Here is a 19,437-nt window from a genome sequence, read left to right as displayed (position 1 = left end):
TCTACTTGTATGTGTGTGTGTGTGTATTGTTTGCATGAAGCTGTGCAGTCTTACCATCCCATGCATCAAACATGTCTGTGATGAAGTAGTCTATAAAGGAAATCTGGGACTTTGGGATGCTACATGTGTTTCTGTCAAACACAGGCATAACCACTGGCAGGCCTTGTCTCTTCTCCTCGTCCGTCTGTACCAAAGACAGCAACAAAAGTGATCATCTCACACACACTAACTAGATCAATTACATTAAAAACACAGTACATCTGCTGCCAAAACACAACCGCCATGTTATTTTTTCTAATTACCTGTGCGAAATACTCCTCTGAGATGCGTCCTGCCCATTCTATGCAAAGCTCCAGAGGCCTGCATGGATTAGAGATGTCTGCACACTTAATCAGCATCCTCTTGACAAGGATGCGGTTCTCTGGAGATGTCAGGATGCCTTTGACAGATTCCTCATCACTGTTTCCCTTCAAGGAAAAAAAAGGAGGCAGAGCGTAAGCATAAGGACAGCTAAAGATAAATGAAGAGACAGCTCAGTAAACTACAGAACGAGATTACATTCACTGATAATTATGGAAAGCAGAAGCACAGGAGCTCTTCTTGGTTAACACTAGATAAGCCTCTGTTTGATTTGGACCTCCTAGTCGATGGTTAGCTAAATGAAAATAAAGGTCAAAGAGTTTTTATTTTAAATCAATTTAAACTCCATTACATTAACACCAAACACTTCAATGTTTAATCTGTGTAAACTCACAAAGACAATAACTGAGGGGAAACCGGTTTCAAATCACTTATTCACATCATTCTTGCCTTTAAAAAGCAGGACGGCTTTTAAATATCTGTGTCGAGCATTCCACACACAGATGAGAAAGATGGTACTAAGTTGTAAAATTCTCCCCGCACAAAGCTATCTGCACTGGGGCAACAACAGACCGCAAGTCCTCTGAACCGGGATCGTCATCTCTCCAGCGCTTACACTATTGTTGCTCGTAAACTGTTGGAGTGATTCTGTGATAGCGTGTGACAGAATGAGATCACAATGTTTATCAAGTGTCTGAATGCTCCTGTGTGTCCTTCCTGCTCTGACGCACAACACTGATCTATTTAGAAAAAAAAAAGGGGGGGCTAAAATTAGAGCTACTATTTCTACACAGGTAGGAAGTACAAAACAACTTTTTTTAAAAGCTTCATCTTTTTTAAATCTCACCCCATTCTCCTCCAGAGCAGCCAGCGGCTTGTTGATGCTGTTGACGAATTTGTTGACGTGTTCAAAGTGTTTGGTCATCTCCGTTGCGAGCACCATGTCAATGATGGCCTGTCGCAGAGTTCGATATTCATTCCTAGAAAGAGAGATAACAGCGATGCCAGGAATCAGACGGGTGAAAGAGGGGAATGCAGGGTGAGCAGAAGGGGAGAAAACAGAGAGAGGCTGAGATGGCAGTCTTTTAAATAGCATAAAAACCCGTGTGAACAGTTTTCCCCTTCAGACTGTAGTGACAGTGGAGATGAATGGATGCTTTGTTCACTGACCCCCTCAGAGGGGACCAGCACATGTGAGCTATTCTGTTCCAGGATTCAAATCACATTACTACCCTGTTGCTGTCAACACACACAGTAATGCTTTCATTGGCACACATGCCGGCTTATCTGATCCCCTGTGATGCTTCAGGTGATGGCTGTATCACAAACAATTTCTTTAAATGATTTTCATACAGAAAAAATAAACTTTCTGTAATAATGGAACATAAGATGAATGTATTAGCTGTCCCTGCTAATATTACACACCCTCTCACCGTCATTATATTATCAGCTGCTGTTGTTGTTGTTGCTCTGTTTATTTGTCTCTATCCGTCTCTTTCAGTCTGCATCTCCTTCTAATCTACTTTCCCAGCACAGTCTCAGTGGATGGCGGTTCAGTATGAGTCTAGTTCTTCTCGAGGTTCCTGCCTGTTAAAGGCAAGCATTTCCTTGCCACTGTTACTTTGCTAAATGTCACTAAGTGTTGTGCTCATGGTGTGTTAATGCTGGATCTCTAAATTACATAACAAAGAGCACAGCCAAGACCTGGCCTTTTTGTTGGAAAGTGTCTTGAGATAACATTTGATACAATTTGGTGCTATACGAATACAAATTGATTGACATAGATAAACTACATTTATCCTATAAAGCATATTTTGCAAAAAAAATTGAATAAATCATACCACTGGGTTCCTGGGGAAATTGCTGAAATTACACTTGGGCTGCAAAAAGTTGGCGAAAGTGCCTCTTTAAATACAAATTAAAGGAATAGTTCAGCCAAAACTGACAATTTACTTCAGCAAATTAGTTTTTGTTGTGCGCAATTTTGGGCCAGGAACCTTGTTGTATGAACATTTTCTTCTCCAGGTTTTTTTGCAGATATTGAGGTAAATGCTAACCGTTTACACTACATTCATGAGGTCTCGATAGAGCTATAAAACTATTGAAGGCTTTTTTCATCTGCATACTTCCACATTCACTTAACCTTCAGAGGGAAGTTCAAAAATGTAGAATATGTTGTGTGTTTGATGGCCTGTGATATCTAGCTGTACCACGAGCAAGGCATGGATGGATAATAAGGATGTGATCTAAGGGTGTGGTCTATTCCTTGTGTATTGACTCTCCTACCTTTCAATGTATTTGAAGATGTTGCACTTATCATCTCTCGTGGAGATCTGGAAGGCAAGTGCTGCATGGTGGCTCTCTAACACAGCTGTGTCATTGTAGAGGATGGCCAGCTCACTTCCTGCATTGCACAGGAAGCTGTTGGTGCGTCCTGGGTGGTCCACATCGTGCACTGTAGCAGCGATGAGGGCAGCCACCTCATCGATGGGATCCAAACTTTGCTGTTTGGGGGACACAACATGAAAAAAAAAATGTCAAAAAAAGTGCAAGGTAAAGGTGGAGTATATTGTGACAAAGGACTTATGGATATTTGGAGTTCTACTTGATTAACTAAACAAAGATCACACAATATAAGTATGACTGCAGAGAGAAGCCGAACTGGATGAGAAAAGTAGCTCTTCGTCAGGAAAAGGGTCTGGATTTATCAGCAGGAAAATAACTTTTCTTGTTTGCATTAAATAAATACAATTTAGATTGTTACAATATAAAATCCTGGACCATTTACAAATCTCTCCCAGTATAAAGACATAAAATGAACCCCAATGTCCCCCTCTGTGTGTAAGATGTTCAATCTCGGTAGGGACCTTCACTCTTTGTGTCTGGTTCTGTCCTGAAGTTCAAGCATTCTGGATAGACATTCAACAAGATATGGGAACATTATTTCTTGTGTTTTATTGTGTATGTATCCTGTCTCTTTACTCCTGTCTCAGCCGTTTCAAGATGCTATTCTTGGTACATGCTCTAGCAGACAAAACGATATCCTTATGTATGCTGCTAGTAGAATATATTTTTGTCATGGATAAGTGACAAAACCACCTTTAAAGGCAAAAATGCACAAGATCATCATCAGTTTTTCCTCTTGAATTCTTGACCTGTTTGCTTCACATCACAAAATGACGATTCATGCTACCATGGACTCCACACCTCCATTTCTCAATCTCTAGTATGACTTGGACACTTGCAAGCATTTTGCTTGACTTAAGAACAAAAAACAAACCGACAACAAAAAGAAACTAAGGATTATGCTGTTGTTTTGTTTTCATATCTGAATGTTTATCCATGATGGTTGTGCAGACCAATGTTGTGCCGAGTTCTTCGTTACGGACAATTTTCTCCAATACTAAATATAGACAACTGACTGATTGTAAAATGAGAATATTTATATAACCACAAAAAAAGTCTACTTTATTTATAACACTACACATAAAGACAAGAGATCAATAAATAATAGAGGATCCATTATTTACATGAGTGAAAAACATTTTCAACTCACGTGGAAAGACATGTTTTTTAAAATGATGATTTGTATATAAACAGAACAATGTTATCATAAAATGCTTGAGACACCGTGGACAGAAAGCTGCACTCATTCTTTGACATTCATGACCTCGTCAAGTTGATGAGGTCATTCATCGTTTACTGGGTAGTTTTTTCTTCACCTCTCACAGGACTACAAACAGTAGAAATAGCAAGAGTATAAAAAGTAACATTTAAACAGATCATCAGAATAAGTGCTCATTTCTAAATTAATTTGCAACATAACAGGGCTGCTAACCTGTAGAGTTCCAGGGATTCATTAACCTTGGGTGATGTAACTTCACAGTTCAGTGGCTAAGCCAATGAAAGATCACTGGAGTGAGATCAGAAATAGACTATTTTATAATCAGCTTAACCAGCGCCTAAACCAGTGAGCCACTGACACACTTGGGTGAAAATGCGGCTCTCTTGGATAACACTGGCTCAGACGCCTGACCCTCAACCCCAGCACAGAGCTGCTTTTTAATAGGAGGAAACTCTAGAATCTTAATATTGTATAAGTGTTTGGACCCACAAACAAATAAGTGGGGACCGTTTGAAACAGAATCAACAAGCGCCTCTACTGAACACAGCCGAATTGGTTCACTCTTTCTTTTAGAATAGAATAGAATTACTTTATTGATCCCAAACTGGGAAATTGTGTTGTTACAGCAGCAGGTTATCCAACACACAATATGAGTAAAAAAACACAATGTTAGCAAATCTAAACACAATACAATATTAAATACAAAGTAAATAAGTACTAAAAATATCAAAACTAAGAATGTGAATATCCACAACCAGGATTTAACTAAGCATTACTTGTCTTAAATAGGAAGATTGAATATGGAAGATTGAATGTAAATGTGCAAAAACAGAGTTGTAAATGGACAGTATTGACATTAGTTAAAGTTAGACTACCATTGCTACATTTTCTCTCAATCTGAAACTCTTTTCTCAGGATGCAATGACTTTGATGGTACAGTTGTTTAACATTGCTAATGGGCTCATTGTGCGAGGATACAAAAAACGCTTTTAAAGTAATGATCGTGAGTCAAGCACACTGACAAAGCAAACGCAAAAAAGCAACAACAAAAAAAACATTCACTTATTGGAAATTACTGAGATTTTAAATATCCTGATAAATTCAACAAAGAGCCCCAAATATTACAGTCAGAAGGGCAGGAAATATCACATATTTATTGACATGTTTGTTTGAAACGCGACGTCATCAATTATCAAAATAGCAGCTGATTAATTTTCTGTCTAACAGCAAATCTATGAACATCACCACTACCCTAAGTCATAGACCATTAGATCATATTATCAATGAATTTACCTTGACCCTCTCCTTGCAGAGAAAGTATGCAGTTGCATGCAGCACGTCAGCAGCGTGGGAAGAGTTATGGTAGGAGTTACTGGAGTGGTAGTTAGCTTCAATCAACTGTAGCCAGGAGCGCAGAGTGGCCTCGGGGCAGTTAAGGAACTCACAGACCCCAAAGCGGGAGAAGATCTTCATGCCTAGGTAGGTCAGGGGCCTGTGGGAGGATTCATCATAGAAGTTTAACGTGAACTCTCATACAAACAAACAAACACATTGGTCATAGTCCCTATACAGCCGCCTCACCGTTTCATGGATGCAGCTTCCAAGTTGAAGACGTCAAAGTCCCATGAGTCCTCGTTCTCCATGGTCTGGGCGATACGAGGGGGGATGTCATTTATGGACAGAGGAGTTGTCAGGTGACTGGGGATGTGGTGAGGCTCTGTCCACCAGAGAGGAGATGAGAAAGGAAGCATTCAGATACAGAAATATGAGTTTTACTATGGACATCTTGAGCTCTGAACAGAAATTATTGTATCTTTCAATAACAGAGCTGTAAAAAAAAGAAATCTTCTAAAATGTTGTGTACTACCTTCTATTATCTCTAGGATCTCTCTCCTCTTTGCTTTATATAACTTACGTTTTGTTGCTAAGATGTATTCATTTCCTGACAATCTGCGCAAACCATCCTGCAAAAAAGGAAAGACAGAAAGTGTCAGTAAACAACGGACGGTATGAATACAATTTATGAAGTCATCATTCTTCCTTTTAAACAGGGACATGAGCAGTTCAGCTCAGAGTAGCACCAACTACACTTCAAACAAACACTGCGAAGGGCTTCAAAATGATTTGGTCAAATAGTTAAGATAGTTCAAATGTACTGTTCAAATGAACAGTGAAATTTACTCTTGAATCAGAACTAATGTAACATTTCTTTATTCATTTAAATTGATGTTTTAACTGGATGAAATTCTTGTCACCATAAAAAATGACATTAGTATAATTAATCAGACATGGATTTTCTGATCTTCTATGCTAATAGAATGATCTCATACTACGACACAATATTTTGGATGCCATGTTATGTTGACACCTTATACTGTTTCCCCACCAGCACAGAGGGAGGGGAGGGATGAGGCTGCCAAGCGGAGCTTATTAATGTAACCAATATGCAGCTTAGAAAATTATTTACATATTCATGAACTGTAATAATAGGTATGTTACAATGAAACCCCGTTAATTTATGAACATACATCAGTACATCAGATAATCAACATTCAGTTATTTCACTTGTCAGCGCTGCATGCTGAGATAGTAAATGGAGCTTAACAGTGAAGTAATACACCATTAAAGAGAGAACAATCATCAGGCTCCTCCCGGACTGCGATTTGTTTCACCTTTGTTATATTTTTTAATGTCTAGGTTGATCAAACAGATCTAGTTAGCATATCATAGTGGTATATGGTCTTGAACTTGTATAGTGCTTTTCTAGTCTTGTGACTACAAAGTGCTTTTACACCACATGTCACATTCACACACTCACACCACATTCACACACTGATGGCAGAGGCTGCAACATAAAGTACCCCACCGTCCAACAAGCACTACTTTATTCACAGGTCGCCAGCAGGTTCATTATCTTGCCAAAGGACACTTTGATATCTGAATGCAGGAGCTGGGGATTAAACCTCCAACCTGCTGGCTGAAAGACAATCAATTCTACCACTGAGCCACAGCCACCCTAATATGGTTGATCAAATCAGCTATCCAGACTATTTTAGTGGAGCCCTATCTGATTGATTTCCATTACATTTTGAAGGTAAGTTCTTGGACCTAAGAGGATTCCTCCGGACAACAATGACCCTTAAGTTTTCCTCTAGCACTAATTCAAGTTTATGTTTGTATTTTTCAAGTCAAACATTTCTCAAAATATTTGTAGTTTCATATCCCTTAAAGAATTATTAAATCTTTAACAGGTACCACTATCATTTAGAAAATAGCAATTGTTTAAGCTGAAAATTTTAGTTATCCTATCAGCCTGATCTGCATCTCTAATTCAATACCAATAAGCTAACGTTTGCATGCTAACATTGCCGAACTAAGCAGTGGCATGCTAGTATGTTGATGTTAGCATTTAGCTCCAAGCCTATAGGCAGCACAGAGCTACTAGCAAGACTGTGGACTCCTTCGTATGTTTAATGTCCTTAAAACCAAAGCCAAAGTTTGGACCCATTTGTCATTGTTAAAATAATAGTAAAAATAATTTGTATTTTGAGAAGTGGCAAGAAACTACAATGATATCAATTTGAACTAAACATGTATTTCTGAAGTGGAATAAACGGATGTACCTAGACCGCTGTATGTCAAGAAATTGTAGAAGGTGGAAAAAAGAAAAGAAAAGAAAAAACAGCATTTAGGCCTCCATTATCAGCCTACAACATTTTTGCTACTTGTCAGCTTTTAAATCACAGGCCTAAACCACACAGTTGTTCTGGTGCATGATAAATATATATATTTTGGGCATAAGTCAATTCATGGGTGTGTATCGCAGAGTGAAATGTTTACTTCACAAGTGAAAAAGGAAGAGGAGACTGGCTCATCTTTGACCCGAGCATTGTCCGATGGTGCTGCTGCCTCTGTACACACTGGTTATTTAAAGTCTTTCCCTAGAAAGATTCAAACTCATCTCTTCATTTTTCACTGGGTCTCCTGTGGTCAGAATTTGCACACCTTTTGCAGCAAAGTAGTGGAATTAAAATATGCAATCAGACCTGTATGATCTTTCTTAAATCTTCACCCGAACCTGATCTCACACCTCCGATTTGTAAAGGCTCAACAGCTTTCATCACTCAGGCAGAGCATTTCTTTCTGCAGAAGCACTCTGTGTCACAGTTCTCTGCCTCTGTGTATCTGTAGTACATTTATAAGTAAAGCCATGCTTATTCATCTGATCCAAAGAACAGGATGTTTCCAGGCCTGTGTAGTCAAGAGGAAGAGGTTCATGTGAGTGTGACTATGTGCAGAGTCTGTACAGAGAGAGAGAGAGGGAGGGGGAGGCAGAGGGGGGACAGAGAGAGAGACAGAGAGAGAGAGCGAGAGAGAGGGTGGGGTGGGCTTTCCTCTTCAGCCTACAGGAGCACAAAGGACAATCTAACACTTCCTCTGGGGTTGTTGCCAAGACTGCCAACTTGGCACTCTTTCTACTTCTGTACTTCACCATTTCTGTCTGTTAATCTCTGTCTCTGTCCCTCCCCCAAATATGAACAGAACTCCTCACAGAAGTCGACAAGTTCTCCTGCCTCTCTGTTTATGTCATTTAAAGCATAATCAACGTGAGCACTTCAAGGACGTTCACATAGACAAACGTGTTATCACTGTGGAATCCCGTGAATGCTCTGCGTGTGTGTTATCATATGGGAGTTGATTCATTTGCAGGGGAAGGAAGCTGTTTGGGTGTTTTGGACTTCTGGTGGAACCGGGTTCCTTACAGGACCTGCTGCTTACCGTCATCAGCCCCCCCACGAGGTCATTAGTATGGGGGTCCTCATCCTTGGTGCCTAACTGCGGGGAGTAGAGCTCAGTGGTCCTCAGGATCTCCAGTACCCGATCCAAGGCCTCTGCCACAGGCATAGGGCTGCTTTCCTGCGCTGCATTGATGATGTTTATAACCTGGATGGTGTAAGAAGTAAACCATGTTATGATTATTAATACTACTAATAATATCAAAACCAACAACAATAAAAATGATGTTCGAAATGTTCAACTATTTTTAATGATAAAAAACGTCAATGTTTATTTGTAAAGCACTTCTAGAAAATCAACAACATTTTGACGTTTGTCATTTTGAAACAAACATATCTGGGGGATAAAAAAGGCAAAGCCAGATCTGACATCATAAATGAATGACAGTTAAGGTGAAGTATTCACATCATCTAGGAACCTGTGGTGGGGTCAGCAGCAAGCATGTGCATAACAAGAGTTATAGCTATGACACACATGCACGGCACGCAGGACACACACACACACACCATACACACACACACACACACACACACAACACACACACACACACACACACTGTGCTTTATTCTGCAGAGGATGATGCCTTCAGGGACTGACTCAAATGATACAGCAGTGGAACTGCTGTGTGTCATATGACCCAACCCTGGGGACTTTTTTGTGTTCCTAACGATCCAGGCTGCCAACTACACAAACCACAGAAACAGCAGGTCATTCTGCTCCAACATGCTGTCCTGTGTTAGGCATGAAATGTGGCATTTTATCTCCCCTCCACACAGTTTGCCTGGCCTCTAGCCTCAGTCCCAGTAGCGGTACAAGAAGTGCTCACAGCGGTTTCAAAGCCAATGTGTTTGGTCATGAGATGCAACACTTTAGTACAAAGTGCTGATCATATGATGTGTGCTCGGAGCAGTGATAGGGAGGGAGATGAACCCACCTTGGTGATGGGAGCCTCTATAGTCATGGAGTGGATGCGAGCCATTGAGGAGTGCCTTCGCTGTGAGCTCCCTGTCAGAGTAAAAGAAATACCCCAAAACATCAGTATTATAATTCAAAAACAAATTCAACTGTATTTTTCCATCTCCTTTATAATGAGTGTGTTTGTGTGTGCCAATTGACACCAAGTGCAAACAGACAACTGGGAAGCGTTCGTAAGTGGACAAGATACGCCCAGAGTTTCCATCATCTATCTCCCTTCACTCTCACCATCGCTCCCCCGAGATGTTGTAGATCTGACGTCCAGAGAGCCTTTCCTGCGGTCTTTGTGCTTACTGGATTGGATGTCTGGAGAGAAGAAAACACCGTACTTGAACATGCACACAAACATGCAAGATAGGTGAAAGGGCTGTTGATTACAAATTATAGGACTTGAAAATCCCAGTTTTGACAACTCTGGAAGGCCAGAGAGAAGAGATTAAAAACTTATTCTGTATCAACCCTTTAGTTTAAATGTAACATTGAAATTAGAGCCTCTTGTCAGAACACTGAGGGGACACAGTCGTGAAAGAGTTAGTGTGAAATATACTGTGCTCCACAGTATTTTGACGGGTGTCGCAAAATAAATCACCTGTGGTGTTATTCAAACACAAAGTTCACTTCAACTTCAGACAGAGTTGTCTTGCACCTACAGCCGACAGTTTTATAGAGCAGGGAGAATTTCAGGGTGGATCTTACCTGTCTGAGACTCTGCCTGCACTCGCTCACTGGATTTATCACTCTGAAAGGACAGATGACAGAAGAATATTGATACAGTAAGCTCCTTTAATTCATTATTAATCCACAAAACTGGAGACGCATCTTACCTTATTATTATCATTTAAAGGCCAGTTGATAGACACATAGTGTCTGGTTTTTCTGTGAATAAAAGAATCCGATAAGTGCAGCAGGAGAAATTTAAGAAATATAATCATTATTAATTAATGTACTTCCCTGTATATTTATTAAGCCAGTAGAAATGTAAATTACATTTAGCAAGCCTGTAGATCCCAAATGAACTCACCCTCCCTGCCCAATTACAGGTGTGATCTTCACATTTTGCTGAATGCTGTCTCCATTCTTTTTTTTGGCATAATAAATCCCCTGCCACTCCTGGAACATCACAAACAAAGCCAGAAATTAAAGATGCACAAATATACACAACAAATTTAGGAAGCATATATTCTTAATAATTGGCAACATCTACACATTTGAAATGTCCAGATAGTTGTTATGGAATAGTTGGTTGTGGCATGATTGCGGTGGATGTAAGGTGGCGTGGTGCACACGGTCAGAGTATTTCAGAGGAGGTGAGCTTGCTTTAATGGGGCGGGGGAGTGCTCCAGGAGTCTGCTGTGCTTGTTTCATGTCCCCCCACCTACAGTCTGCTGTGGCAGCTTAAAAAGAGCCTTCCTGCTGTTCGCCTGTCTGGAACTGACCTTCTCTCTCTGTGTAGTGAGATTACAGCACAGCCATCATCTGCTGTTCTTGTGCACATGAAACGGAGCTGCTGGATGGCCAGTGGTGCATACTTACAGCACACATGGATGCATGTGCACGTGTGCATGCACAGACACAAAGGCAGGAGTGGATAGGAGTGGATCTACAGTAACTGCAAGTGTGTTGTGATTGAAATGCAATACTCTATGATGAGTTCTATGTTACATGTCCAAACTATTTATGTAAGAATATCAACAAACACTACTAAAAGTATTGTATAGTAATTGAATAAATGTACATTACCTTTCCTTTCCGTATGCAGGAGTTTATTGTTTCAAGGAGATCAGGCTTATTCTTCTCACTTTTAGGCACTTCTATTATTTCCTTCCCTATTAGCTCGCCTTGTTGGTAGCCCATTATAGACTCATATGCAGGGTTCACGTACTGTGAAAGAAAAGCAAAAAGAGAGTTTAGGCTTATCGGCTAATCTGGTAATCTACTGATTATAAAATCCATTATCAGTAAATACATAAATAAGACAAAAACCCCTAAGAACATATAAAGCTTCCTAAGCAAAACAAGTCCTATTTATAAAAAGGAAACACATTTATTGCACAGGCTAAAGTTCTTCAACGTTGACAAAAGGAACCATTCAGAGGGACAGAAACCACAACTATCACTTCTGAGATCTTGGATCATGAGACATGAACAGACAGTAAATAGGATAGGAGAAAAAGGGGGGGGGGGTAAGAGAAGTAGAGGGGGTCAAGGAGGGTAGAGAACCATGAACTAGTAATTAAAATAAAGCATAAATATGTGGATTTAAGTTGATTTAAAACCCACCTGAATGACTTGATCTTCAGATGTGATCTCTATGGCCTCTTGGCTTTGTTCTAGAGCTGTGAATATAGCATTCCCAGCCCTTGTAGAGAAACAACAGTAACATGAAAATAGTCATTTATGAAATAATCAGAGTTTCAAGCATTTTCCAAGTACATTTATTTACATTATGCATTTATACTTTGTATTGCAAGTGTTAATCTCTTGATCTCGGTGCAAAAACTCTGAATAAAGGCACTATGTGACTAATGTAACTATAACATTGACAAATACACAACTTACCTCAGTTTGAACTGTGCCCGCACCTCTCCATGCTCCAACTGTAGCAGCTCATTATAGCAGGCCATCGTATTGGCATTCTCCACATATCTCTGAGGGTCAGAGGTCAAAAGCAGGCCACACGGATCAATCACAGACAACACAATCCAATTTTCATGTCAAAGCTTGCATTAGAGGTTATGTTGTAAAGCTGTAACAGCGACTCAGGGAACTCAATGCACATGTCACCAGAGCAAACTCGAAGGATTTACAATCTGTGTTGATGGTAGGGATATAAAATACAAATCAAAAGAATAATACATACACAGTCAGCAGAACACACCAACAAACTTTCACACACACACAGACAACGTCTCTCACCCTATTAAAGCCGGCATTTATAAGGGGCATCACAGAGGCCTCCTCTCTGTCTGGCCTTAAGAAGAGAGCACATGTTAGCACCATAACATCACTATGACAAATGCTTGTTTAGAGAACATCAGAGGTTTGCTTTATCTGAAAGGCCTCCATCGAATCACACTTTTTTAATTATGAAAACACCCCTAATCATAAGCTTCTTGGAAACACAGCGAGGCAACGGGTAGAAAGGCAAGGGGGGTTGGGGGGGGGGGGGGGGGGGGGGTCACAGAGTTGTACGTACCTTTTCACAACGGCGACTATCACAGTGTTTTCTGAAGAGTTGACCGCTCTAATTGACCTAAATGTTAACAGAGAGAGTCTTTTTAGCCAGTGAGCAGGCTGGTGGAAAAGCCCATGGCATCAAATCAATTTATTTTTCAGTTTTTCACGCTCCGATTCTCCCCGGCAGGCAGAGCCCAGTGGTGGAGCTCTGCGAGCAGGACTAGGCCTCTGAAAGAATGCAGTGTACAGGGCCACTCATCCGCCTGTGGTTTTCCCCAGCCAGTGGTCATAAAAGGCCCTTTAGTTCCCCTCTGGAGCCTGTGCGTGTACACTGAACATATGGATTGGTCAAAATGAATAGGGTTAACATACACGCTGGGCCGGGCAAATGAATGTTTGTAAATGTGTTTTTGGTTTGGGCAGAAGCTAAAGATAGAGGGTGGTATGGGCAGGCACCGCTCATTTCTCACCGACATGACTCCACGACATGGGGTAGCATGAGAGGCAAGTTAGTGAGCCCAAAGTTAGCTGGCCATTTACTTTCCCCACAGAGGCATGGCCAACTTGTAAGCAATTGCAAAGTAAGGCAGAAAAAAGAGGGCTGGTATCCGTCCTGACAAGATCATCTGCTCTGGAACAGTTATCCAACACAGTTTAAATTTCATTCACTTGTATCAACTACAACAGTAAAACCCAACCAAGGGTACTTTTACCCAAAGGCTGCACATGGAGATTCTGGATACCTAAACTGATATGTCAAAAAATGTATTATATTTGATTTGAATATAAAAGGTCTACATAATAAATCAGCATCAGAGAGCGTGTGAAATCTAGTTTCAAAGCGAGCACAAGAGTCCTAACAGTTAGCCTATAGGGAGGAACAAATGGCAGAAATATTTGGCTCAAAGAAGTGGATAAATAGAAATGGCCAAAAATTGGAATAGTTGAAAATCTCATGGTGAAATCTTCTTTAATAATACTACATTAAATGGATAAAACGAGTTAACATTGGAACATTTATGGATAAAGGTTTCAATCGACGGTTAAAGAAAGAAATAGTGTTGAGATAAAGAAAGTTGATAATGGTAGTAATTCAAATAGTGAGCTGAAGTAATGGATAAATGGTCCAAATAGTATTAAAATTACAGAACACATTCTTAGGCTAGCCAAGTAATGTAACAGTAGAAACAGCCTTAAAACATAAAATAAATGGAGGAAATTGCTCAAATATGTATGAATGTTGTAATAGTTAAGTTTATATTGGACAAAGAGTCAAAATAACTTGGTGATTAGCGTTAGATATCCCTAGCTAAAACAGTTGGCCAAAGGTTATAGACATGTGGTTGAAAATGTTACCCTTTAAACAATCCAGTGGTAGTACTAATGCAAACAGAACCATATGACCTTTCACCTGAAAACTGACAATAAACAAAAACAAAACAATACCCACACAAACAAATTATAGTCTTAAAAAGCATCCAGCTTATTCACTTGGAACATTAAAGATGCCAAACACAAAATAAGGTAAGGGTACAACGATGATGATGGTAAAAATGTCCTACCGGCATAGTGCTTCAGCATCAAAGTGTCTGGAATGTCTGTGGTCAATGATGACGAGGTCATGATGCTTCTCCAAGAAGCATTCAAGAGCCGACTCGGGTGTTCGTGCCAAGCTGCACCTGAAGTTGGCCTTCTCACATGCCCAGCAGAAGCCATTACTCTGACTGTCCTCTTTGGCAAAAACTAAAAGTACCTGCAAAAAAAGAAAGAGATGACTAAGCACATAATGTCCAACAGGGTCATTTTTTATTTCATGTGACTTGTTGCCGGGTAAAAGACCCAGAGTAAGATATTACTTTGAAAAGGCAAATTTACAACAGCTATCTGCCTCCATCCTATACTATGTGATTATTACACTAAAAAGAAGATGAGAGAGCTTCAGTGAAATGGGATTCTGCTGCGTCAGTGTATCATAGATCTGACTTGTCAAGTCATCACTGGTGCGTTCATGCTCATTCGCGTCTGTCGTCCTGATCGGCCTGCAGTGCGGGCTTGTCTGTGACCTCAGGCCTCCAAGGGACAGGCAGGCCCTGATTGATCAGGCTCAGCTCACACTTGGCTGCGTCACAGATTTTATTGTCCGCTGCCGTGATCTATGACACAATTAGTCGAGGTGGCCTTGAGTGGCTGCAGCCCCTCCCACCCGTCTGCCAAGGCTGTGGCAGAAAGTGCTGCTGCTATCGTCAAACCGGCCATTGATAGCCCGCTCTCTCTCTGCCAGCATACTTTCATATAACCCCTTACTTGCGTAAATACCGGACCTGAGATTTAGGCCTGCCTCCAAGAGCAGAGCTGCACTAAGAGTAGATTCATGAGTCACCCTCTCAAACAGACGTCATCTCCCACTGTTGGCAGGGAGCAGAATGAACGTAAAGAAGGGAAAGTTTGTTCTGCAGTTTTCACTTTGCATCACACCTGTAAAATGAGTTAGGGCACAAGACCTGACTTTGTAGAGAAAACTGGAGCTTCTGTTCTCTGCACAATGAAGGAACAGAGGGCTGGCTGTGTTGACACTTGTCCTTTTGATTCATTCTGACGCTCGGTGTGGCTTTATTCAAGTACCAAAAGGCCTAAAGCAGAGAGAACTTACGCCTGAGAGGGGTGTTACTAATGCAAACCATATTCCGCTCTTGAACATTTTCCCTACAAGCGGCGATAAGTGTCCAGGTCATAAATACATCAACGCTGAGTTCTGCAGCTATGTTTGGTACGCACAGGGAATTAGATCAGAATTCCACATTGGGATGTTGGTAGAAAAGTCAACATTCCCGCAGAGGTGGAGGAACAGGGAAATATAGGTGGTAGGAGATAAGGTCTTTTCAGAAGCCTGGACTAAGAGCAGTGAGCTAGGCTCAGTGAGCATCCAGTCAAAACAGAAAAAAGTCTGCAAAGTTTCTTTAAGAGAGCACACACACTTTTTATGCTCCAAAGGAATGCATGGAAAGGAAGAGAAAGAGGCAGAAAGACAGCAATAGGGGATGGGGGTTTCTCAGGAGGGGTAGCAGCATTTCTTTGGCAGTGTCTGATTGCTCTGTCGAGAAAACATCATTGTTGAAAACAGAGAAGGCCTGGCCAGATCCTGTGAGCGGCGAGAAAAGAGGGAGGTGTGGAAAGGAGGAGGGCATGACAGGATCAGCTGTGAGTGACAAAAACAGGAAGGGGATATCTCTCTACCTCATTTTCCTCCTGTGCTCACACTGGAGCTCGTCGGATAATAAAAAGCTGAATTACAGGACGTCTGATAATTTGCTTTTCTTTGAGTCTCGCTGATTTCTTATCATCATGTAAGGCTATGTTTGGCAAAATAAACAATTGTCCTGTGTAACCGAGTAAGAGGTTCTTTTTTCAAACACTTCTGTCTGCTGAAGCTGTCAGAAATGTTGCATTTTTGTCTTAAAACTAGGGCTGGACTCGTAAAGGATCTTTTGGGCCAATACCAATAATGATAATTAGGAAGAAAACTCTGTTACCGATATATTGGCCTATATCTTTCTTTGATCTGATGTTCGATCTTTAGCGATAGATCGATATAGATATACACATTTATTGTGTTAATCCCTCAAATGCAGTTATCAAACGCTTGTGGAAAGGATAAACAGTACAACGAAGATAAAATGGTCACTCAACTGGAAAGTAACTACGCATGCACGTTTGTCACCAATCGACACTTTGAAGGGTGATAATGCTTTTTGTAATCCATAAAGCACACTCTGCTGGAGAACTATTACAAGTGTAATAAAATGATACTCAAATGAAATGCTGTTTGGCTGATGAATAAGTCTAGAAATATCGGCGCATATCTGCAATAAAATGAGCCGATACTGATAGTCACTGGATACGCCAATATCACCATCCGATTAATCGGTCGGGCTCTACTAAAAAAAGAATGACACTTAATCTAATAACCGAAAATCAGTTTTCAGCTCCTTCATGCAGCCATCAAATAATATCAAAATGACCCATGTTTTCACACAACAGCAGCACATGGAAAAAGGAGAAAGCACAGTACCAAACTGTATAAAGACCCACTGAATGTCAGAGAAAGTCCTGAACTGGCCCATGGATCATCTGTCCAGTCCTTCCATAACACACATTGTTCATTATGGTATGTTCTTGGTCCTAAATTGGCCTTGTTGCGTTGCCAACCCTGGGATGTATGGCATACAGTACGGCCTTTACCAGTCTTTTTTCTGTTTACATTCCTATTCTTTGGATGTTTGCATGTGCACATTTTTTTTTTAAATCTCTGTGCAAAGAAAACCAGTTAATGTTTTGAAAGACTAATCCTAGAAAAATGCAACCAAATATTGTCAGTCACACAAAGTTGACTTCCATTGTTCGAAGGAAAACATTTCACTGGAGCTGCGTCAGACCCGTCATTTTGTGGAAACCAAAGACTGAATATTAAGATAGACCAAGAAACAGCAAAAAATATTTAGAGCTCCCCCTGCTGACTGGGTGCAGTATGTATGTAACATTATAATAGACACCTATATGGATTTAGGTATCTTCTTGCAGCATTTCCAACCGGATTAGAAGATTAGAGGAAGAAAGGTGAGAGGAAACGGAACGAAAACTAACAACACAGTCATTGAACTTTCCATAAACCTGAGTGTCTTCTCCAAACAGACCCAATAATCTGTTCTGTTGTTAACTGTAACATTCTGAGGGGTCTTCGGCGTTTATTGGGAAGTTATGTGGCATCAATGTTGTAGTTCCTTCAGCCAGCTCCCTTCTGTGCACGTCTTGCCGCCAAATTCTACAATGCTACAAATCACAATTCATTTATCTAACTCTTTTGTCCAAATCAATTTACATCAGGGATCAAGTTCAACACAAGCAAGGATCCAGAGAGGAGGAAACAACGTCAGTGAGTGCTAACAAACACCTTTCAGTCCGAATGGAAACACAGGTGCTGACAGGCAGTGCACAGAGGCAAAGCAATGCTTTTTTTGATGCTGTTTTTTAAAAAATATATATAATTTATCGTCATCATCATCAACAACATCGTCAGCTTCGCGATGGTAGATTTCTAATCAGCATCAATGTCACCAACTCAATATGTCAGCGGGCAATTCTGTCTTCAATTCTGTACGATGGAAGGAGACGGAGAAGTGCTGTCCATATTAATATACCATCTACGATGGAAACACATTCAAGCACATCGCCATCAATGATTTGGATGTTCAGCATTATCTTACAATACCTGAAGTGGGTCTTTAAATAACTTCATTGGTCCAAATTGCACCTCTGTTAATGTGGTCTGAAAGACAAGAAAAAGAAGAATACAAGGGTTAGAAAAATACATCTTATGGGTCTTACTTACATGTGATATTCCTTCAGTCAAGTCTTTGTTTTGTCCCCATAAGATACGTTCATAGCTCTTATTACACATAAGTTTATATGATTTAAATGCACAAATCTGTAGAACGACAAGCAATGTAAATTACAAACCCCCCCTTAAAAAGATGTATTGTTAAACAGAATCCACTTTGATTAGGCATCACCAGCCTGTGAATGTGTCAGGCGGGACAGGAAGACTCTGTGGTCAGAGACTTCAGAGCACTTTTGAGTGCGCACAGAGCTGATTACTTTAGTTATGACTGACAGACCCAACACACAACTAAAGGTTCTGATTATTCATTTGAATAAGTGAGTGCAAAATGAACTGTTATCATATATATGCCAGGGCAAATATTATTTTCTCCAAGTGACTCAAATTTTTATTTATTTTTTTGGATCCTGCATGTTTACATATTTTATATTCAATCTTCTTTGTGATGGTTTATGGTTTATGTTCATGACACTTTGAATCGCCTTGTTGCTGAAATGTGCTTTATAACTAAACTTGCCTTGCCTTTACTAAGATCTTCTATGAATGTAAAAGTGTTGAAAATTAAAAAAAAGCTTTCCACAGAAATAAACACTGTAGAGGGCTACTGATATATCTCATGGCTCTTCCATCATATTTGCCAAATCTGTCCTGTCTAGGCAATATATTGAATTGAATTGAAAGCCTTATATTTGTAAAGACTCGGATGTTATGAAAGAGAGACAGATTACCCCTGCCAGTCTGTGTCATTTTTCTAGGGGCTCTAAGACACAACACTCAGCTCATTTACCCACACTTGACTGCATGAAAATATATTGAAGCCAGAGCAATAACTCATTTGGACAATAACAGCTGCATTTCTAAAATATCTGATTCTGCTTTGGTACCACCACCTCCCAATCTTCCATGTCCATGTTCTCATGTAGGCCCCCTCTCTATACCTCGACCAGAAGGTAGATTATTCCCCAAACAGTCCAACATCATCCACTTTTCAATTATTTATCAGGAAAGATGGCCGATTACTGGTTTCAATGTCTTTATCTCAGCCTTGAACATTTGAAGAAATCATTCCCGATATTGAATTATAAAGTCACAAAGACATTATTATAAT

At 40.3% G+C, this 19,437-nt stretch overlaps 1 protein-coding gene across 2 annotated transcripts in view; it reads right to left on the bottom strand.

Moving 5' to 3' along the window:
- Positions 1-19,437, bottom strand: part of pde8a (phosphodiesterase 8A) — a 48,626-nt gene that overhangs the window by 2,998 nt on the left and 26,191 nt on the right. For both annotated transcript variants that reach the window (XM_020637964.3, XM_065952801.1), the window contains exons 2-21: positions 18,201-18,257; positions 14,497-14,687; positions 12,954-13,010; positions 12,674-12,728; positions 12,317-12,405; positions 12,038-12,116; positions 11,498-11,638; positions 10,779-10,867; positions 10,582-10,633; positions 10,454-10,496; positions 9,986-10,063; positions 9,717-9,787; positions 8,765-8,929; positions 5,901-5,949; positions 5,567-5,702; positions 5,279-5,477; positions 2,647-2,864; positions 1,208-1,340; positions 303-467; positions 55-184 (exon numbers count right to left, since the gene is read on the bottom strand). In XM_020637964.3, coding sequence (XP_020493620.1) covers positions 55-184; positions 303-467; positions 1,208-1,340; positions 2,647-2,864; positions 5,279-5,477; positions 5,567-5,702; positions 5,901-5,949; positions 8,765-8,929; positions 9,717-9,787; positions 9,986-10,063; positions 10,454-10,496; positions 10,582-10,633; positions 10,779-10,867; positions 11,498-11,638; positions 12,038-12,116; positions 12,317-12,405; positions 12,674-12,728; positions 12,954-13,010; positions 14,497-14,687; positions 18,201-18,257 — 2,197 coding nt within the window. The remainder of the gene's footprint in view (positions 1-54; positions 185-302; positions 468-1,207; positions 1,341-2,646; positions 2,865-5,278; positions 5,478-5,566; positions 5,703-5,900; positions 5,950-8,764; positions 8,930-9,716; positions 9,788-9,985; positions 10,064-10,453; positions 10,497-10,581; positions 10,634-10,778; positions 10,868-11,497; positions 11,639-12,037; positions 12,117-12,316; positions 12,406-12,673; positions 12,729-12,953; positions 13,011-14,496; positions 14,688-18,200; positions 18,258-19,437) is intronic.

This window comes from Labrus bergylta, chromosome 3, assembly GCF_963930695.1.
Source record: "Labrus bergylta chromosome 3, fLabBer1.1, whole genome shotgun sequence".
In the NCBI taxonomy this organism is placed as follows: domain Eukaryota; kingdom Metazoa; phylum Chordata; class Actinopteri; order Labriformes; family Labridae; genus Labrus; species Labrus bergylta.
Note: the sequence above shows the minus strand (reverse complement) of the source record. Positions and strands in the feature narration are given on the sequence as shown.